General features: G+C 42.4%; 2 protein-coding genes across 7 annotated transcripts in view; one reads left to right on the forward strand and one right to left on the reverse strand.

The window, feature by feature from the left end:
- Nucleotides 1–6,123, forward strand: part of MIA3 (MIA SH3 domain ER export factor 3) — a 49,712-nt gene extending 43,589 nt beyond the window's left edge. For 4 of the 5 annotated variants that reach the window (XM_075925238.2, XM_075925237.2, XM_075925234.2 and 1 more), the window contains exons 19-29: nucleotides 371–472; nucleotides 592–652; nucleotides 743–778; nucleotides 925–992; nucleotides 1,273–1,370; nucleotides 1,499–1,630; nucleotides 3,515–3,583; nucleotides 3,706–3,782; nucleotides 3,914–3,985; nucleotides 4,599–4,752; nucleotides 5,241–6,123. In XM_075925238.2, coding sequence (XP_075781353.2) covers nucleotides 371–472; nucleotides 592–652; nucleotides 743–778; nucleotides 925–992; nucleotides 1,273–1,370; nucleotides 1,499–1,630; nucleotides 3,515–3,583; nucleotides 3,706–3,782; nucleotides 3,914–3,985; nucleotides 4,599–4,752; nucleotides 5,241–5,551 — 1,180 coding nt within the window. In that variant the 3' untranslated portion in view covers nucleotides 5,552–6,123. The remainder of the gene's footprint in view (nucleotides 1–370; nucleotides 473–591; nucleotides 653–742; nucleotides 779–924; nucleotides 993–1,272; nucleotides 1,371–1,498; nucleotides 1,631–3,514; nucleotides 3,584–3,705; nucleotides 3,783–3,913; nucleotides 3,986–4,598; nucleotides 4,753–5,240) is intronic. The other variant, XM_075925236.2, reaches the window with a different exon arrangement.
- Nucleotides 6,124–7,574: 1,451 nt separating this feature from the next.
- Nucleotides 7,575–16,095, reverse strand: part of AIDA (axin interactor, dorsalization associated) — a 60,850-nt gene continuing 52,329 nt past the window's right edge. For both annotated transcript variants that reach the window (XM_075925247.2, XM_075925246.2), the window contains 4 exons: nucleotides 15,097–15,219; nucleotides 12,175–12,297; nucleotides 11,583–11,700; nucleotides 7,575–9,456 (listed from right to left, as the gene is read on the reverse strand). In XM_075925247.2, coding sequence (XP_075781362.1) covers nucleotides 9,360–9,456; nucleotides 11,583–11,700; nucleotides 12,175–12,297; nucleotides 15,097–15,219 — 461 coding nt within the window. In that variant the 3' untranslated portion in view covers nucleotides 7,575–9,359. The remainder of the gene's footprint in view (nucleotides 9,457–11,582; nucleotides 11,701–12,174; nucleotides 12,298–15,096; nucleotides 15,220–16,095) is intronic.

Here is a 16,095-nt window from a genome sequence, read left to right on the forward strand (position 1 = left end):
AATATTAGATGGAACATTGACCTGCACAGCTGTAGACAGGGAAAACTCCTAGAAACAGAGACAGTGGGAGCTGTGGAGCTGAACTGCCTAACATTAATAGACCTTTGCGAGTCCCACACTTCTGGTCAGCTCCACCTTCTGAGGTTTTGGGTTCACAGGATGTAGATTTGGGTTTGCTTGTCTGGCTCAGGAAGTTGTGAATATTCTGGGTCCTGAATATTTTTCTCCTTTTGTATTCAGGGTTTTCCAGTGTCTCCTTTCTTCTAGTAGGTAGAAGGCATAAGAGTCAGCCAGTTGGGTTTCAATGTTTTCATTTGTAAGATCTTAGATGTGTAATATTGTGAAGTAACTTTCTGTGTCTTCCATTCAGGAAGCTGACCCAGGAGGAGTACGAGCGTCAAGAGAAGGAGCAGAAATTGTCTGCTGCAGATGAAAAAGCAGTGCTGGCTGTTGAGGAAGTGAAAGTTTACAAGTAATTCCAGTTACTGGAGGTTCACAGTATTCTGACTTTGGATACTGGAGAGAATTTTTTTAACCTTTCATAGACTTTGGATACTGGAGAGAATTTTTTTAACCTTTCATACTTTACAGGCAAAGAATTCTGGAAATGGAGGAAGAACTGAAAAAAACAGAAAGATCTTATAAAAACCAGGTAAAAGACATTCCTGCTCATTGGTCATAGTTGGCTTTTTATGTATTAAACTAGGCTTAAAACCCTTTTTTCCGTTTTCTTAAATCTAAGATCGCTGGTCATGAAAAGAAGGCCCATGATAATTGGGTAAGAGCATGTTTTTTTTTTTTGTCTGACCCTTGAACTAGTTCCAAAATAGTCTGAAATGTTAGATTTATTTAATTTGCATTTAGCTTCCTGAGTGGAGCAGTTCATGCAGTTGGCAAAACAGATTTTGCTCTTTCCTTGAACAGCTCATTGCCCGCTCTGCAGAGAGAGCTTTGGCTGAAGAGAAGAGAGAAGCTGCCAACCTGAGACAAAAGTAAGCATGTGACAAGCTCTCTATTTTGCTCAGAGTGTGCTCAGCACTGTTTGGGCACATATGAAAGGAAGACGCTGTCCTGCCCCAACTAATTTATACTTTCTAGACTCTACCAGCAGGTCAGCCATACAATTAATTTGAGAGTCAGTGATGCATTTTTTTTTTAATTCACATGACTATTAAATATATCCTCTTGGTGAAAGATATTAGTAAGCCTTAAGGATACATGTCTCAAAGTATGTTCAGAATAATTCTATTTTAACCTGTGCTTATTTTTTAGATTAATAGAAGTGAACCAAAAAATTGCAATGCTTCAAAGACCGTTAATTGTAAAACCAACTGCAGGCAGACCTGATCGTCAAGTCCCAGCACGGAGAGGTGAATACTGCTTCTTCCTCCCTTGCCCCTACCCTTCTAACGACTCTGAAGTCCTTGGTACATTTGCTCTAAATAGAGTGAAATAACTGTACTGGACTAACGAAACGTTGTTCCACCCTTTCATACAGGTCCACTGAGCCATGATGGCTCTTTTGGGCCATCACCTGTGAGTGGAGGAGGTCCTTCCCCTCCACTGATGATGGAAGCTCCTGGTCAGCCCCTCTCTGCCATGCGAAGGGAAGGTTCAAGGAGTGAATTTGGTAAAGAACAATACTTCCTATCTATCTATAGACACTTATGGGAGAAAGCCATGAATACATTAGTGATTAGGTCAAATCTCAGTTTTCTTGAACAAATCAATTGACTTCTGTGCCTCTCAGTCCCTATTTCATAGAGGTTGAAACTGGAATAAGGTTTGTAGATCTCTTTGGAGAAATACTCAAATGCTAAATATTGCTTCTCTAGTGCTTACTGTCTCTGGATAGTGTTACCAAGGACCTGCAAGATATAACATGAATTAAACTGGCATATACATCAGTGGCCCATTGGGATTCCACTGGTGGCCTTTGTTCTCTTCCTCTCTCCCCCACATGCCTCTCACACACAGACACAGAAGCCCTACACTTCCTGTACCTCCTCCCAGCACTTTCAGAGCTCCATGAATCTGCTGATTCACACTCTGTCCCATTACTCTTCCTCCCCTCCCTCTCTCCCTCCCAGAGCTTGAACAGTTGATTCAGTGTTCAACCTCTGGGTGGGAGGAGGAGAAGGAGAAGTGGGGATGGAGTGCAAACCAGGCCATTCACAGTGCTCCAAAAGTGCTGGGAGGGAGGATGAGGAGTGGGAACTGTGCAGAGCTCCAGTGTGCAAGATGCATGGGTAAAGGAACAGAGGAAGGGTGTGCAGGCTGCAGGTGGCCCACCATGGCAGCCCACTGAGACAAAGGACCACTTGCTAGTCTTGGTTGCCCATGGCTGATATACATTGAGAGGGCATTCAGCACAAAAGGCATTGTGTGGCTCATGTTCTTGACATTAGAAAATTTCACGATGGAAAACATAGATAGGGTTGATTGTGTCTATGGTGTTGCAGAACAATGCATTTGGGATGTTCCTGGCAAACCAGAAAGTGCCAGAGAACTCATTCAGTACAAGTTTACAGGCTCATTTTAGTTTTAATAAGTTTCAGAAGCTAAAATGAATATCTGGGTTAGTCCAAATAGAAATTTTGTTCAAAGAGACTGAAGTCTGAAAGTCTCAATACTAGTGAGATCAATGGGAAAGAGTGGTCTGGTAGCATTTGACTTTTTTAAATCGACTTGGTTTCAGCTAGGGAGTCTATCAGTTATGTTTATACATAAATGCATCTACACCTCTGAGTTTTTCACATGCAACAAAATAGTTGAAGGGGACTGCATCTGTCCACATGACATTAAGTATCGAGTTTACCTTTGCTTTGTTCACTTGTTGAAAAAAGGTCACTTCTTACTCAAATCATCCAAAATGCTACATGTTGTGAAAACTCTTAGGCTGTGTCTACACTGGCACGTTCTTGCACAAAAACTTGCTGCCTGTCTACACTGGCTGCATGTTCTTGCGCAAGTAAACTTGACGTTTTAATGTATGAAATCAGGGCTTCTTGCGCGAGAACTCTGATGCTCCCACTCAGCAATAAGCCCTCTTGTGCAACTGTTCTTGCACAAGAGGCCAGTGTAGACAGGCAACATGAATTTCTTGCGCAAGAAAGCCCGATGGTTAAAATGGCCATGAGAGTCTTCTTGCCAGTGTAGACGCTCTCTTGCACAACTACTTTAATGCAAGAACTCTTGCGCTAAAGAGTTTTTGTGCAAGATCACGCCAGTGTAGACGTAGCCTAAGAAATCTTATACCGGATGTTCTGAAGTGTCAACTAACTAACCCCACTGAAGGATTTCCTAGCCTTCTAGTGCTGGGAAATTGTCTCCATCAAATGGAAATTGTTCCCAGACTTTAGTTGTGTCTCTGTACCTCTAATTAGTGCCCTTGAACCTGTATGCAATTCATGAGGTGTACAGAAGAAATGGATCTGTTATAGAAATAACTAGCTGAATTAACAAGTCAATGCCTGAGATGGGTTTTCTTTTTTTTTTGTTTGTTTTTTAAAAGGTGCTATGGTAGATGGCCCTCCAGCTCCAAGGAGACCACCTGAGTTGTCTGGAAGATCATCTGTCCCAGGTGAGGTGCAGCCTTCAATCCCTTCAGGTTGTTTGCTATTTGACTGATAAATGGTAATTTGAAAGCCCCTGTTCCTCTTCCAAAAGCAAAGTCAAGTGCTATGAAACTTCTACTTTTCATAGATCTTGGCCTTGCTGCAGCAGCCCTGGTGAATATTGGGCCAAGAACCTCTTCGCCTTCCACAGCCATGGACGGAGTGGTAAGTTGAAAATGTTTTCCTCTGCTCAGAACACTTCAGGCAGCATTTCTTGTGACCCAGTGTACCTGCCACTTCTCTCTTTAATTGTGCATCTTGTCTGTGTCCCCCTCACCATCATTTACTGCCAAAAGCAAAACCCTCCCATAGAGTCTGAGGCCCCCTGTGTATCTACTGTTCCATCTTCATCTTCTGAAGCAGCAGCAGTGAGTATTTGAAGGCTGGACATGGTGCTGGTTTCACTCTTTGCTTTGATGGACAGGAATAAAGGGCATGGTGTGTTAAACTGCTGAATGCTCTGCAAAACTAACCATGGGCTGTAGCTATGTGTTTCAAGGTTTCTTTATTCCTGCTGATGCCTCACTTAGAGTGAATGTATCTAATTATTGCAGTTTGACAAAACCCCTGCTGGCTTTGTCAAGGACTGCATGCAAACATTGGTTGGTGGAGAGAACCTGTAAGATTAATTCATGAAATGTACTTGTGGTAATTAGTAATACAGAAGGACTTAAGATTTATTTACTAACATCCAGCAATACTGTATGGAATTATTGGCATTTTGAAGCAGCCTCAGGGAGTAGGGGTTGGTCATGACTGCGGTGTACCATAGGAGCAGTTATCCCTAAGGTATGTTTAATATGTATATATGAGTAGCCTAAACAGGATTTTTCAAAAGGCAGCAAATTCAAGGCTCTGCAAAGAGAGGGGGTTTGAGAAGTGGTTTTTTTTAACCTTTTGGCACCTACTCTGAGCTGGTGTTAGCATATTTGCCTGTTGTCACAAATCCTCTTTTAAAGTTTCAAACATCATCTTGAACAGGTTAACCTGGGTCCTAAAGGTCCCCCATCTTTTCCTGGGACACCCATAATGACCTCTCCTGTGACTGGACCTCCACCACCTTCAATTCGATTTGGAGCACTGCCACCTCCACTGCGTGGGCACTATGGGTCTCGGCCCCTTCCTCTACCCTTAGGTATTAATTATCTTATGCTTGCTTTTAACTTTTCTTTCCAGTTCCTCCATATCTTATTGCAGCAGCAAGAGTTGCTCCTTTACATGCCTTTTCGGCATGTCTGTACTGCAGCTAAACATGTACAGAAGAGGGGGGTGTTCCAGAGCCTAAGCCTGATTGCCTGCACTTCAGTTTTGCAGTCTGCACCTGCCTTAGGTGTTAATTGTTTAGACAATGAGTGGCTGTATCACTTTCCAAGCTCTTTGCTGAGCAAGATTAACTATGGCTCCTTTGGGAGCCTGTTGAACATCTCAAAGCAGCAGTAATAGCATAAGGGGGGGGGGAGAGAAACCTCTAGCTGCCAAAAGTTCCCTCATGTAGCATTTGGCTGCTAGGCACCTTTCTGTATATCTTTGTCTGAAATTGGGAACTTCCGTCACTTCCCTAAAATTGGAGGAGTCTTGTTTTACTGTGGGGGAATGTTCACACTCTCTCCTCTTTCCTTTCAGTTCGTGGTCCTCTGCCACCACCTCCAAGAGACTACTTACCTGGCCCACCATTAGGAATGAGAGACCTGCCTCCAGGCCCATTACCACCCCCTGATCCTAGAGGATATGTCCGTATCCCCCCTCCTTTTCGACCTGGGGGGCCTCCTGGCCCACGGCTACCCCCACAGGGCTTAAGGGACTATCCCCCTCTTCCTCCTCCAAATAGAGACTTGCCTCCACCAGGACCTAGAGACTATCCACCAGCTCCTCCTTGTCCGCCATCACCAGCAGGCCCAAGGGACTACACACATCCTCCAGAACAAAAACCGTAACTTCAGCAATTGGATTGCAGCTCTCTGGAATGGACTCTAGCACATTTCATGCAGTTAGGACTTTAAATGGCTTCAAGAGACACCATTTTCTGATTTTATTCTTAGATTTGGTTTCAGTGTACTACAGTTTTTACAGGAATAATTTTCCTGCAAGTTTCCCCAGCCTGTGCATTAGATGATCACCTTAAAGAACACTCACCATTTTGGGATGCAAAAATATCATTTGATGGACTTGAAGCCTGCTTCTTACAGCTGTGGGCCAGGCACCTACAGCACTTTAAATGTGCAATACAAAAAGTACCTGTGTGTTAATGTAGCCTCTGTAAGTAACCAATTGTTGAATGACTCAATTTCATGAAAAATGTAATCAGAACATTTCCTGTGGAAATAATTTTTAAGTAAAATTCTACCCAGCCTGTCTTCCTTCACATTAAAGTTACTGTAGACTAATAGTCTACAGTAAGACAAAACATATTTACCTTTTAAAGATAACTGGTCAAAGATCAGGAACAAGCTAAACTGTATTCAAAGGAAAATCCTACTAATAAAGAAAGCAAAATACATTTGTTAGAGCTTGTTTAAGCCTGCAAGTGAATGTCTCAGAAGCAACTGGAATCAGTTGGTTCTTTAAGTTACTAGTAAGTACCCTTCTAGTCACTGCAATTAGGGCTAAGACAGTCCACTTGAAGGAACAGTAACAATTACACTTCTCTTGTTCAATAGCTTGCATAGATTACTCATGTCTTGCACAACTATTTTAAATTCATGATCAGGCCATCACAAACCCCTGATTTTAATGGAAGCATACTGAGATCTTGTCACTTCTGCCCCATGTAGACTGCAGCAAAAGGAAGGCTAGTCCATTTGCTTAATCACAGTACAGAAAAGTTTGAAGTCCAGTGCAGTTTTAAAAAAACTATACAAGCAACATCATCTCCCAAAAATAGGCTTTCAGGGAATAGTGACCTCATGAAGAATGAAAATGCAGAGAAGTGACTTAAACCCATTCACCTATGATAAATATACAAGTAAAGCACTGTATTTAAACAGTTTCAAACTTCACTGGCCTTGAACATTTCTACACAATTGTATTGAACTGGGACTTCAAGCAGCAGACTAGAGATGTAAGGGGTGTAGGTTTAAAACAACTGGATCTGTTTCACAGGAAAGTATTTCATTTATAGGCACTAGTGCAGGGGTGGGGAACCTAAGGCCCAGACTGCTCTCCCTGCCCCCTGCAGGCAGTGGGGAGCCCACATTGAAGCTCCAGTCCCCACCTCACTCCTATTGAGGCTAGAACACACAAATCTACTAGCCTGGTCCCCCCTAGTATCTGATGTGCAAGGAGCATGTGGGGAGTGTCTCATGTCCAGGAGGGTGTGTTGGGCTTCACGTGAGTGCAGCTCCTGACCCAAAAAAATTCCCCACCCCTGCACTAGTGTATACATTGGCTCATTAACCATTTACTAGTAGACATGTAACTGGTTAACTGTATACATATGCATTTTAAGGACACCCATCTTTGAAAGCCAGATCATTCAGGTTCAAGTTTTTAACCTAGTAGGTTCCCCCAAAAGCAAGTTTATTCCATTTCATTTAACTAACATCTTCTTGTAGTTCTTAACTTTGAAAGGATTATCCCCAGCAATCAGCCACACACAGAGTGTGAGTACATCTTACCAGAGAGAGAACTAAACTCAGTTTCAGTACCTTTTCCCAATTATTGATCGTAGCCTAATATGGCAGATGGAGATGTACATAGCTACACAGTGTGTCTAGTATGACAAATGCATATAAAAAAATGGAAGTCTCTTTGAATGGACTTTGAAAAGGCAACATGGGGCTTGCAACTTTAGTCAGCAAAGTGCATGCATCTAATGGCAATTAAGTGCTTTAGATGAGCAGAATCATACACTACACAAGTTGCACTGGTGAAAGATTGTGGATTTGCATCTAAGTCGGTTTTTGCAATTAATGTTTCCTTCCTTTATACAACACCAGCAGACACAATGGAGGCTCACTGTCAGATCATATTTACATTTATTTTAACAAAACTAATCAAGATAGTGTTCTTTTCAGGCATGATATTGTATTTTAAAAGATTATGTAATTGAATCCCTTTATGAACTGTTCACAGGAAAATACACAGTTCTTCAGCCATTAGTCAAATACTCAAGAGATGAACTCCTCCCCTCTCCTGGTTTGTGGACAAGACAAGACAACCGAAAAGGTCCATTTTATCCTCTTCCACCCAGGTGTTGGTTCCCTTCAAATCACTGTACTAGAGGCAGAAAGGAACACCCAACACACATCATAAAAAGTGCAAAAATCCTGTTCACTCACTTTTTTTAAACAATGTTCTGGAGTTAGTATTACATGGTGCAGAAAGGAAGGCGTTAATGGTACATTTACATCCAAGCGATCAGAAAAGCTAACATTTGACACTGCATTCTCCTGGTGCTTGTCCTTTGTTAGCATAGCAGAGCATATGTAGGCACTATTTAGGATACACATGAAGCACATCAGACCTTGAAGAACTGTATTAAATATTCCACTCATTGAATATATGAAAAGTTTGAATGGGTTCTACTTCGGTCCCTTTAAGTCAAAAGGTAGATGCAAATATTCATGTTATAATAAGCCAATGCCCTGCAGCTTATTACACACTATGCATCTCAATAATATAGAAAATAAATGATCATCCTATCTACCTACATAAAAACCAAGTTATTTTAGACTAAGTTTCCAGGCTTGCATACAAAGATCCACAATTGGATTTTATGAAAACTGTTTCTCCAGGGAGGGCGTGTCTGTCTTCTGCCGACAGCCTGAGGTGACCAGAGCACAATAACCCCACCAAAAAGATTTGAGTAATCAGGGCCCAGTTCTACCACCTGTGGAAATCAATAGTTAAAAACTCCCACTGACAGCAAAGGGAGTTAGGATGGGCCCCCGGACAGTGGTGCACAAAGAAGAAAATGGGTGGGAAATACAAAGTATAGAAAAAAAAAGAAAGATTGTTCCCTTAAGCATTTATGATTAAGGGATTCCAATACCTGTAATGAGACAACTTCTACCTGAAGTCACATGATACACTGAATCCTGCAAGGCTGGGAACTAGCTGAATGAACTGAGAAACAGTTGACAATTTAGTTGTCTCATCAGCATCTTCCCTTTCACCCTCAAAACCCTCCTCCCTCACTTAGGCAGATAAGACAGCAGGCTAACAAGATGTTCTAAAGCAGCATTTCAACTTTGGATTGAATCTCTCTCTACCCAGAATCTGCCTATTGCTGCTTCAACCACTCACAGACACTTTCTTGTAGTAAAATCCCTCCTATCACCTTCCCCACAATATAGAGCGAAGAACTCTAAAATGTAGGGGTCTGCAATAGCAAGCATAGCAAGAGTAAACAAGCTAGCAAACCCGCCATGACATTTTGCTATATCAGAATTGGCATATTGGGCACTTCCCACCCTCTAGCAAGTTTTCTGAAGCAAGGGTAAAAATAGAGGTAAATTACAAAATTGAAATTTTACAAACAGCTCAATTATGAAAAGAAAGTCACAAAATGCTTCAGTACGCTTGTGATAAAACTGATGTCCAAAAAAGTACTGGAAAACTTGCACCTGAATGGTAGGTTTATCCTCTGACCCTGTGGTATTGCTGTGCAGTGTGTGATGGTCTCATTTGACCTACTAGCATGAGTACAGCCACTTTCCTGCCTGTTGAAGGATGGGGGTGCTACACACGCAGCTACCATGATTTGTGACAAGTGGTTTAGTTCACAGAAGTCTCACAAAAGGGTCATTCCTTGTGCAACGTTTGATGGAGGTGAAGATAAAGTGGTTTCTTGGTCAACAATTGCAGTTTCTTCCTTTTAAAGTCAGTGGGTTTTTTGTATCTGTAATCACAAGAAATAAAATGGAAGACAAATGTTCATGGTGACTAAATGCATCAGAATTAACCCACACTCAAATACCCAGGTTCCAACCATACCCAGGTCTCACTGACACCATCTGTTAAAGTGCTTCAGATACAAATTTAGGATTCATGCAAAGAAACAATAATGAAAACTACGTTAGACAGAAAAAAAAATTAACTGAGCTGCTTCATTTTCTTCTCTTTGAAATATTATTTTAGACCAAGGCAAAGCAAGTTAAAAGCTTTCAAAGGCATACAAGCCTGAGTAGAACAGAATTCATTTGCAAGGTTTTGGGTTATCTTCTTTTGCCTCACACACACTTGCAACATGTTACTGGAGGTTTAATTCTACAAGTTGAATCCTTCTAGTCCGGTATCCCTGGGGACCTAACCAGTGTCGAACCACAGAATTTGCCGAAACACTGGTGGTCAATATTGTCTAGCAGCGCTACCAACACTTCCGTTGCTTACTGGGCACGTAGATAAATAGCAGCATAGAACACAAAGCCAAGACTAGTGGCTGTAAACAAACTTTACAGGACTGTGGAAAACTTGGCCACACCCATAAGCGGACATCCTGACAAATAAAATCATGCTTGACCACACAGTGCCAGATTAGAGAGGTTCAACCTGTATTAGGGTACGTCTAGACTACCGGGTTTTGTTGACAGTAGTTTTGTCGACAGTATCTGTCGACAAAACTTCTGTCGACAAAGAGCGTCCAGACACACTGAGTTCTGTCGACAAAGCAAGCTGCTTTGTCGACAGAACCATGTAGTCTAGACGCAACCCTACAGGCAATAACACCTTCTGTCGACAGAACTCTGTCGACAGAAAGTGTTATGCCTCGTAAAATGAGGTTTACCAGCGTCGACAAAACTGCTGAGTTCTGTTGACGTTATGTCGACAGAACTCAGCGGTAGTGTAGACGCTGGTATAGTTTTGTCGACAAAAGTCCACTTTTGTCGACAAAACTCAGTAGTCTAGACACACCCTTAGAAAGACTATCTGGTATTTCTCACTCAACACTTAGGTTTGTTAAAATAGGTCTTACAAAACTGCTACTCCCAGGATCATTTTTCATTGGATGTTTTCCACTAAAGTTACTTTGAATTAAAACCATTTCCCCATGTGACAACAGCTGAGACTATCAAAGCAGGACCTTGTTTATCCCTCTTCTCCGGTATCTTAACTGTATGACTGCTCTTATCAGAAATACTTTGACCTGTATGCCTTTTGGGGATTGGCCCTTTACATGTAGGCGAGTAGAATAGCTGCAGTCCTGAAATGGCCATTTTGCAACAGCAGCTCAAGACTCCCAATAAGAACTAAAATAAAGTTAAGGAGATGAGACAAATTGTCATACTCTTCAATGTTTGCAACTCACATTACAGCACTACAGTAGCAATACCAGGAGAATCAGAAATCAAAACAGACTAATAAACAGGGCTCGACAAACTGCTGAATCTACTCGCCCGAGGCGAGTAGATTTCAGCCAGTCGCTCTGTGTGCCCCATTCACTGGCGCTTCGCACATGCGCAGTGCCAGTCTGGTGCATGCGCAATGCCGGGCTGGCGAGTAGTTCTCGCCGGGGTTTGTCAAGCCCTGCTAACAAAAAGACAAACCAGCCAGTGTATTTGCGTTTTCCAAGTCACTAGAAGTAGTGAGCTGCCAAGTGTGAAGGGGTTTTAACATTTTCAGTGTTAATATTCCAGTTTACTGTAGTGGGTAAACTGTTTGTGAAACCTATTTTTGACAGGATCCTATCCCTTGCATGTGTGACAAGTCATAGGGATTTCATTCAAAAATAAACCCTGCACTCTAGTTAGGAAGATGTTTGTTTTTTTAGCAGGAGATCAGATTACTTTAGTTGAGGATCAAAATGCACAACACATACATGTAACCTGAAATCTTGCTGGTTTGTTTAAAGTAGCAAGAAAACCAGGAGGAGACAAAGTGGTAAGTTTGACAACAAACGGTTTCCTATTTCTAAAACAGCAAAACCTCAGTAGACAATACTAGATTAGCTCCTTCGTATCATGTCACTGGAATCTACCCTATAGATACATACAATCCCTATATCCGATAGTATGCTAGGTCACTTACAGTTCTATAACAATTGTCCCAGGTTTAATTTCATCCATCTCCATGAAAGCAAAGCACTTGGTGCTGGTAAATCTTTTTTTGGGCTTATAATGTTTGAATTCGAAGAAAATAGCTGCACCTAAAGGGGGAAAAAGTTATCAGAGAAAAACTATTCAAATATTGCCTATAACAGATCCCTTGGCCTAAAAACATGGCGGTCATCATAACCTGTTCTACATACAGAGTCAATGGCTTCTATTATTTTTCTACATCACCTGATTTGATGAAATGTTAGAATTACTCCCCTGTACTTGTGCCCCCTCTCAAAAAACCAGAACCATAGCTAGACAGCATGGTTGGTCCGAACATGTAACAGAGTGTACTACTGGAGAGCAAAATATGTCAAGTCACTACTCTAGGACTTTGTAGCAGTGTCCGCACAAGAACTAGCACTCTGTAGATTCACACCCTAACCTGCCACACACAGTAACTTGCCACATAGACAAGTCCTGTGTCTTGAGCAGGTTGGACCTGGCTCCTCAGAGTAGGAGTAGCATCAAGACTACTGTCCTGAAGATGCATGGACCCCATTTCAGAAATCTAAAATTCCAACCTTTTGTTAGTTTTTCAACATGTTTCTGGATCTCAATGTCCACATTAAAATGAACATAGGTGTCCTCTTTTCTTGAGGCCACTGGAGTATCCTGCACAGGGGTCAGATCTATCCCATTCACATCTGGAGGAAACAAACAATTAGAGCCTTAAGATCAAAGTATCCAAAACATCTTTTTTAAAAAAGCTTGTCATTTATCATTACCACACATGCACTTTCCATTCTTATATTAACAAATCTTCTTCATAATCTCTATTTATTACTGCCTATTATCAGTTCATTGGGTTCCAATACCAAAACCAGCACTGCATCTAAAGTCTGCATCCTCTCTCCTTCTTCAAAGAGAACACCCTGAAATCTCAGAGTCCCTGGTCTGTTATCTTGCTATCAGTGACAGTTTTATTTTCAAACTGTCACAGTCAATTTTATTTTTCAAAAAGGCAATTTTTATGCTTGCCAGTGAAGTATCAAATTCCCCTTTGAGGACTGGTTTCACTCTACTTAAAGGTCTACTCTGAGAAAAGTCTATGGAAAAATAAAGTTGAAACCCTCACCACTGAATGTCCCAATGCAGATCTGCTCAGAGTTTTTCAAATGTGGGTTGCAGGGCTGTCAGGGTAAGCCATTGGCCAGCCCACACCACTTTTACTTAATGTGTCCATGCCCACAGCACCTCACAGCTCCCATTGGCTGTGGTTTGCCATTTCCACCCAAGGAGAGCTATGAGGATCCGTGGCCATGGCCACGTTAAGTAAAAGTGGCACAGACCCACCAGCGCTTACCCTGCTGGTCCTGTGGCACAACTTTGAAAACCACTGGATCTGCTTGCTTTCCTGGCTAGAAACAGCACTTACTACTTTTCAGTCAGCCAGTACGGGTATGGGGAGGAAACTGGGCTCCATTATGCAAGCCCAGATTAACAATTACGATGCTCCAGCATAAGCCAGACCAAGCGAGACTGCTGGTTTATAATTGTTTGACTGCTACTTTGTCCTCTCCCACTTCTGCCCTCCTCCCCCCACCAGCTTTTTCCATCCATCTGCTGTGCTGTGCCTCAACAGATAAGATCATGAGTATTTGGGGCACAGCTTCTCTTTGGCAAGTGCTTCTGAAACACAATGACAAATAGCCAGTGACAGAACTATTGCTGTTGAAGAATTGGCCACCAATGTTAAGATTCCAGACTGATTTTAAGGATAATGTTTTTTTTTTTTAAATCCTGTGTAGGTTTGCTATGGAGTGTCTAAGACAATGAATATGGTCTCACAATGCCTTTTAAAAGTTATATCAACAGTGGCTTTTCTGGGTAGATTTACTTTAAAAACGTAGAGGGGAACTGAAGTACACCCCTCCTCATTTCAGTAGGTGATGCAGTCTCCCTTGGGGGAGCTGAGAGTTTGATGTGTCAGTGCAGGCAGACAATCATACAATTTGATGACAGTGCTACTTGGGAAATTCTATTCGCAAAAGAACACACACAGACTGTAGCTCAGGGCTGAGGGGCAGGATTGTACAGGAAAAGCCTGCATTGCTCTTGCACACACTGCCCTGGCGCCCTCCTGCAGCCATTAGCTTTTGTGTTTTTCCACTACATAACTAGCAGAGGGGAAATATAATACATTTCACACAGAGCAGGGTGGCAGTCTACAGGGTATTTGCTCTGAACTCTGACATTTCAGAAGGTGTTAACAATTGGTACTTTATGATTAGCCAAAAACCAAATGCACTCTTTTTTGCTTGATGTGACCCAGATCAGCTGTTGGATTGACAATAACTAACCCCTGGTCCCACGAATGTCTTATCGATAGCCAGTAGGAGAATGGAACACAACCAAGTTACGGACAAGAAATCTGGGAAGCACCTGAGAAATTTAGTGTAATTCAAGGGTCTACAAACAATGCTGCAGAACCATAGCAATATTATTGAAAATAAACCGTTTGCACCTTCAGGGTCTCATAGAGGGTAATGTAGAGGGGATGTGTTTTTTGGGAGACAGCAGGATTCAGGTTCCATAGTTTTTCCATCAGAGGAAGAAGGCTTCAGACTGAGGGCTTCTCTATACAAACAATTCATGTGCTACCAGCTGGGGTGTGAATCTGCCCCTCACTAGACTGACATGGGCCTAATGTCCATGTGCACCCCACTGCCATGCACTAGCAGTTTGTTAATATTCTTTGCTCCAGTTTTGCTTTTGTGGCAAGCCCAGATCAAAGCACTCTCAACAGAGTGCTAACATGCCAGCAAGTGCCGCATAGATACGCACAGCAAGTGCAGCAGGCTTGTGTGGGGAGAGTCACCCCCCAGCTTACCACAAACTAAGCATTCATGTAGAGCAGCTCAGAGACATGGGGTAAGTATTTCTACATCTCACATACAAACCCGCAGCTGGCCCGGGCCAGCTGATGCGGGCTCCTGGGGCTCAGGCTAAGGGGTTGTTTGATTGTAGTGTAGTCACCTGAATTCAGGCTGGAACCCAAGCTCTGTGTCACTTCCACCTCGCTGGGCCCTACAGCCTGGACCCCAGCCCAAGTTCGAACAGCTACATCACAATTAGACACAGCCCCACAAGCCTGAGTCAGCTGCCAAGAGCCAGCCATGAGTGTCTAATTGCACAGTAAACAGACCTCAGAAGCAGCGGTCTGAATGTGAAATATATTACAGGAATCAAGAGAGCAGAGAAAACTTCATATCCAATTGGTTAGGCTGATAGATGGGAGGAAATGCAAGACCCTCCCCAGAAACATGATCAGTTTTCCCCCACCCTTCCAAGGTAACAGTCTTGTTAAGCTACAAAATGATATTACAGGCTCCAAGTGCCAATCTAAGTGTTTCGCTGTATGGAGAAAGAGGGATTCTATTTCCCTAAAGTACACAGGCCCCTCACAGAGAGCAGAAGAACACAGCAGAAAGAGCAACACTTACCCTTTACACTAACGGTGATGTAAGGATCAATGCATTGCCCAGCATCTTTCAGACCAATTTTCTCTATTTTGATAGTGAGTAATGTCATCCCAGGTTCTGAGGGCAACCTGGGTAATAAAGTACCTGGCAACAGAGAGGAAACCAAAACGTTAACCCTTTGGACTCTTACAGCTAAGGCCCACTTCAGCCTTCCCTCATCCTCATTGCACACAGAAGTCTTTTTCCACCCCCTCCTAAAGCAGATAATGAGAAGGGATAGGGTTTAGTCTCCAAAGGCCAAACATTTGCATCCTAATGACACAAATCATCTATCACCAACAGCTCTGAAAGTGCTTTACACATTTAGAGAGTGCAAAGAAACGCAGTCACCAGCTCTGGGGTGCAGCGTGGCAAGTCAGCACATAACATACTGAACTACATTGAGGGCCACAGCGATAAGCATCTATTTACAAGAAGTGCCACGGGCTCTTTAACATCAGATGGAGAAGACACGACTTTTGGTTTTGGGATTTCTTTTTGCACACATTGTAAATTACACAGAAACTCCATTTCTGTAGCTCTGAAGGACTGAAACCACCCTGCTAGGATTAGAACTTGTGCATGGTAGGGAGTTCAGGTATCTATCCACCAGCTTCATGCTAATCAGTTAGATTAGAACTAGTCAAAGAGATGGAAGCAATAGAGAAGGGAATGTTGCATCAATATGAACCCCACTATGTAGTAAGAGAAGAAAAATTCTCAAGCAGTGTTTCTCAATGACTGGTCTGGGGACCAGCACTAGTCCCCAAGTTCTTGACACTGTTTAAGAAAGCAACAAGCCGATTTCTGGTAACAAAAGGTTTGAGAAATACTGGTCTAGAGTATTTAGCATCTATTGGCATTAGATATCAAAAGACACAGTATAAAAACACATTAATCACAACAGAGAATGTGAGGTCATTTCCACCTATACATCAAGAAAATCAAAGATGTTCTTAGTTCAGATACAGACGGACGTTA

The sequence above is a fragment of the Pelodiscus sinensis genome, chromosome 3 (assembly GCF_052426305.1).
Source record: "Pelodiscus sinensis isolate ZL-2025 chromosome 3, ASM5242630v1, whole genome shotgun sequence".
NCBI classification, from domain to species: domain Eukaryota; kingdom Metazoa; phylum Chordata; order Testudines; family Trionychidae; genus Pelodiscus; species Pelodiscus sinensis.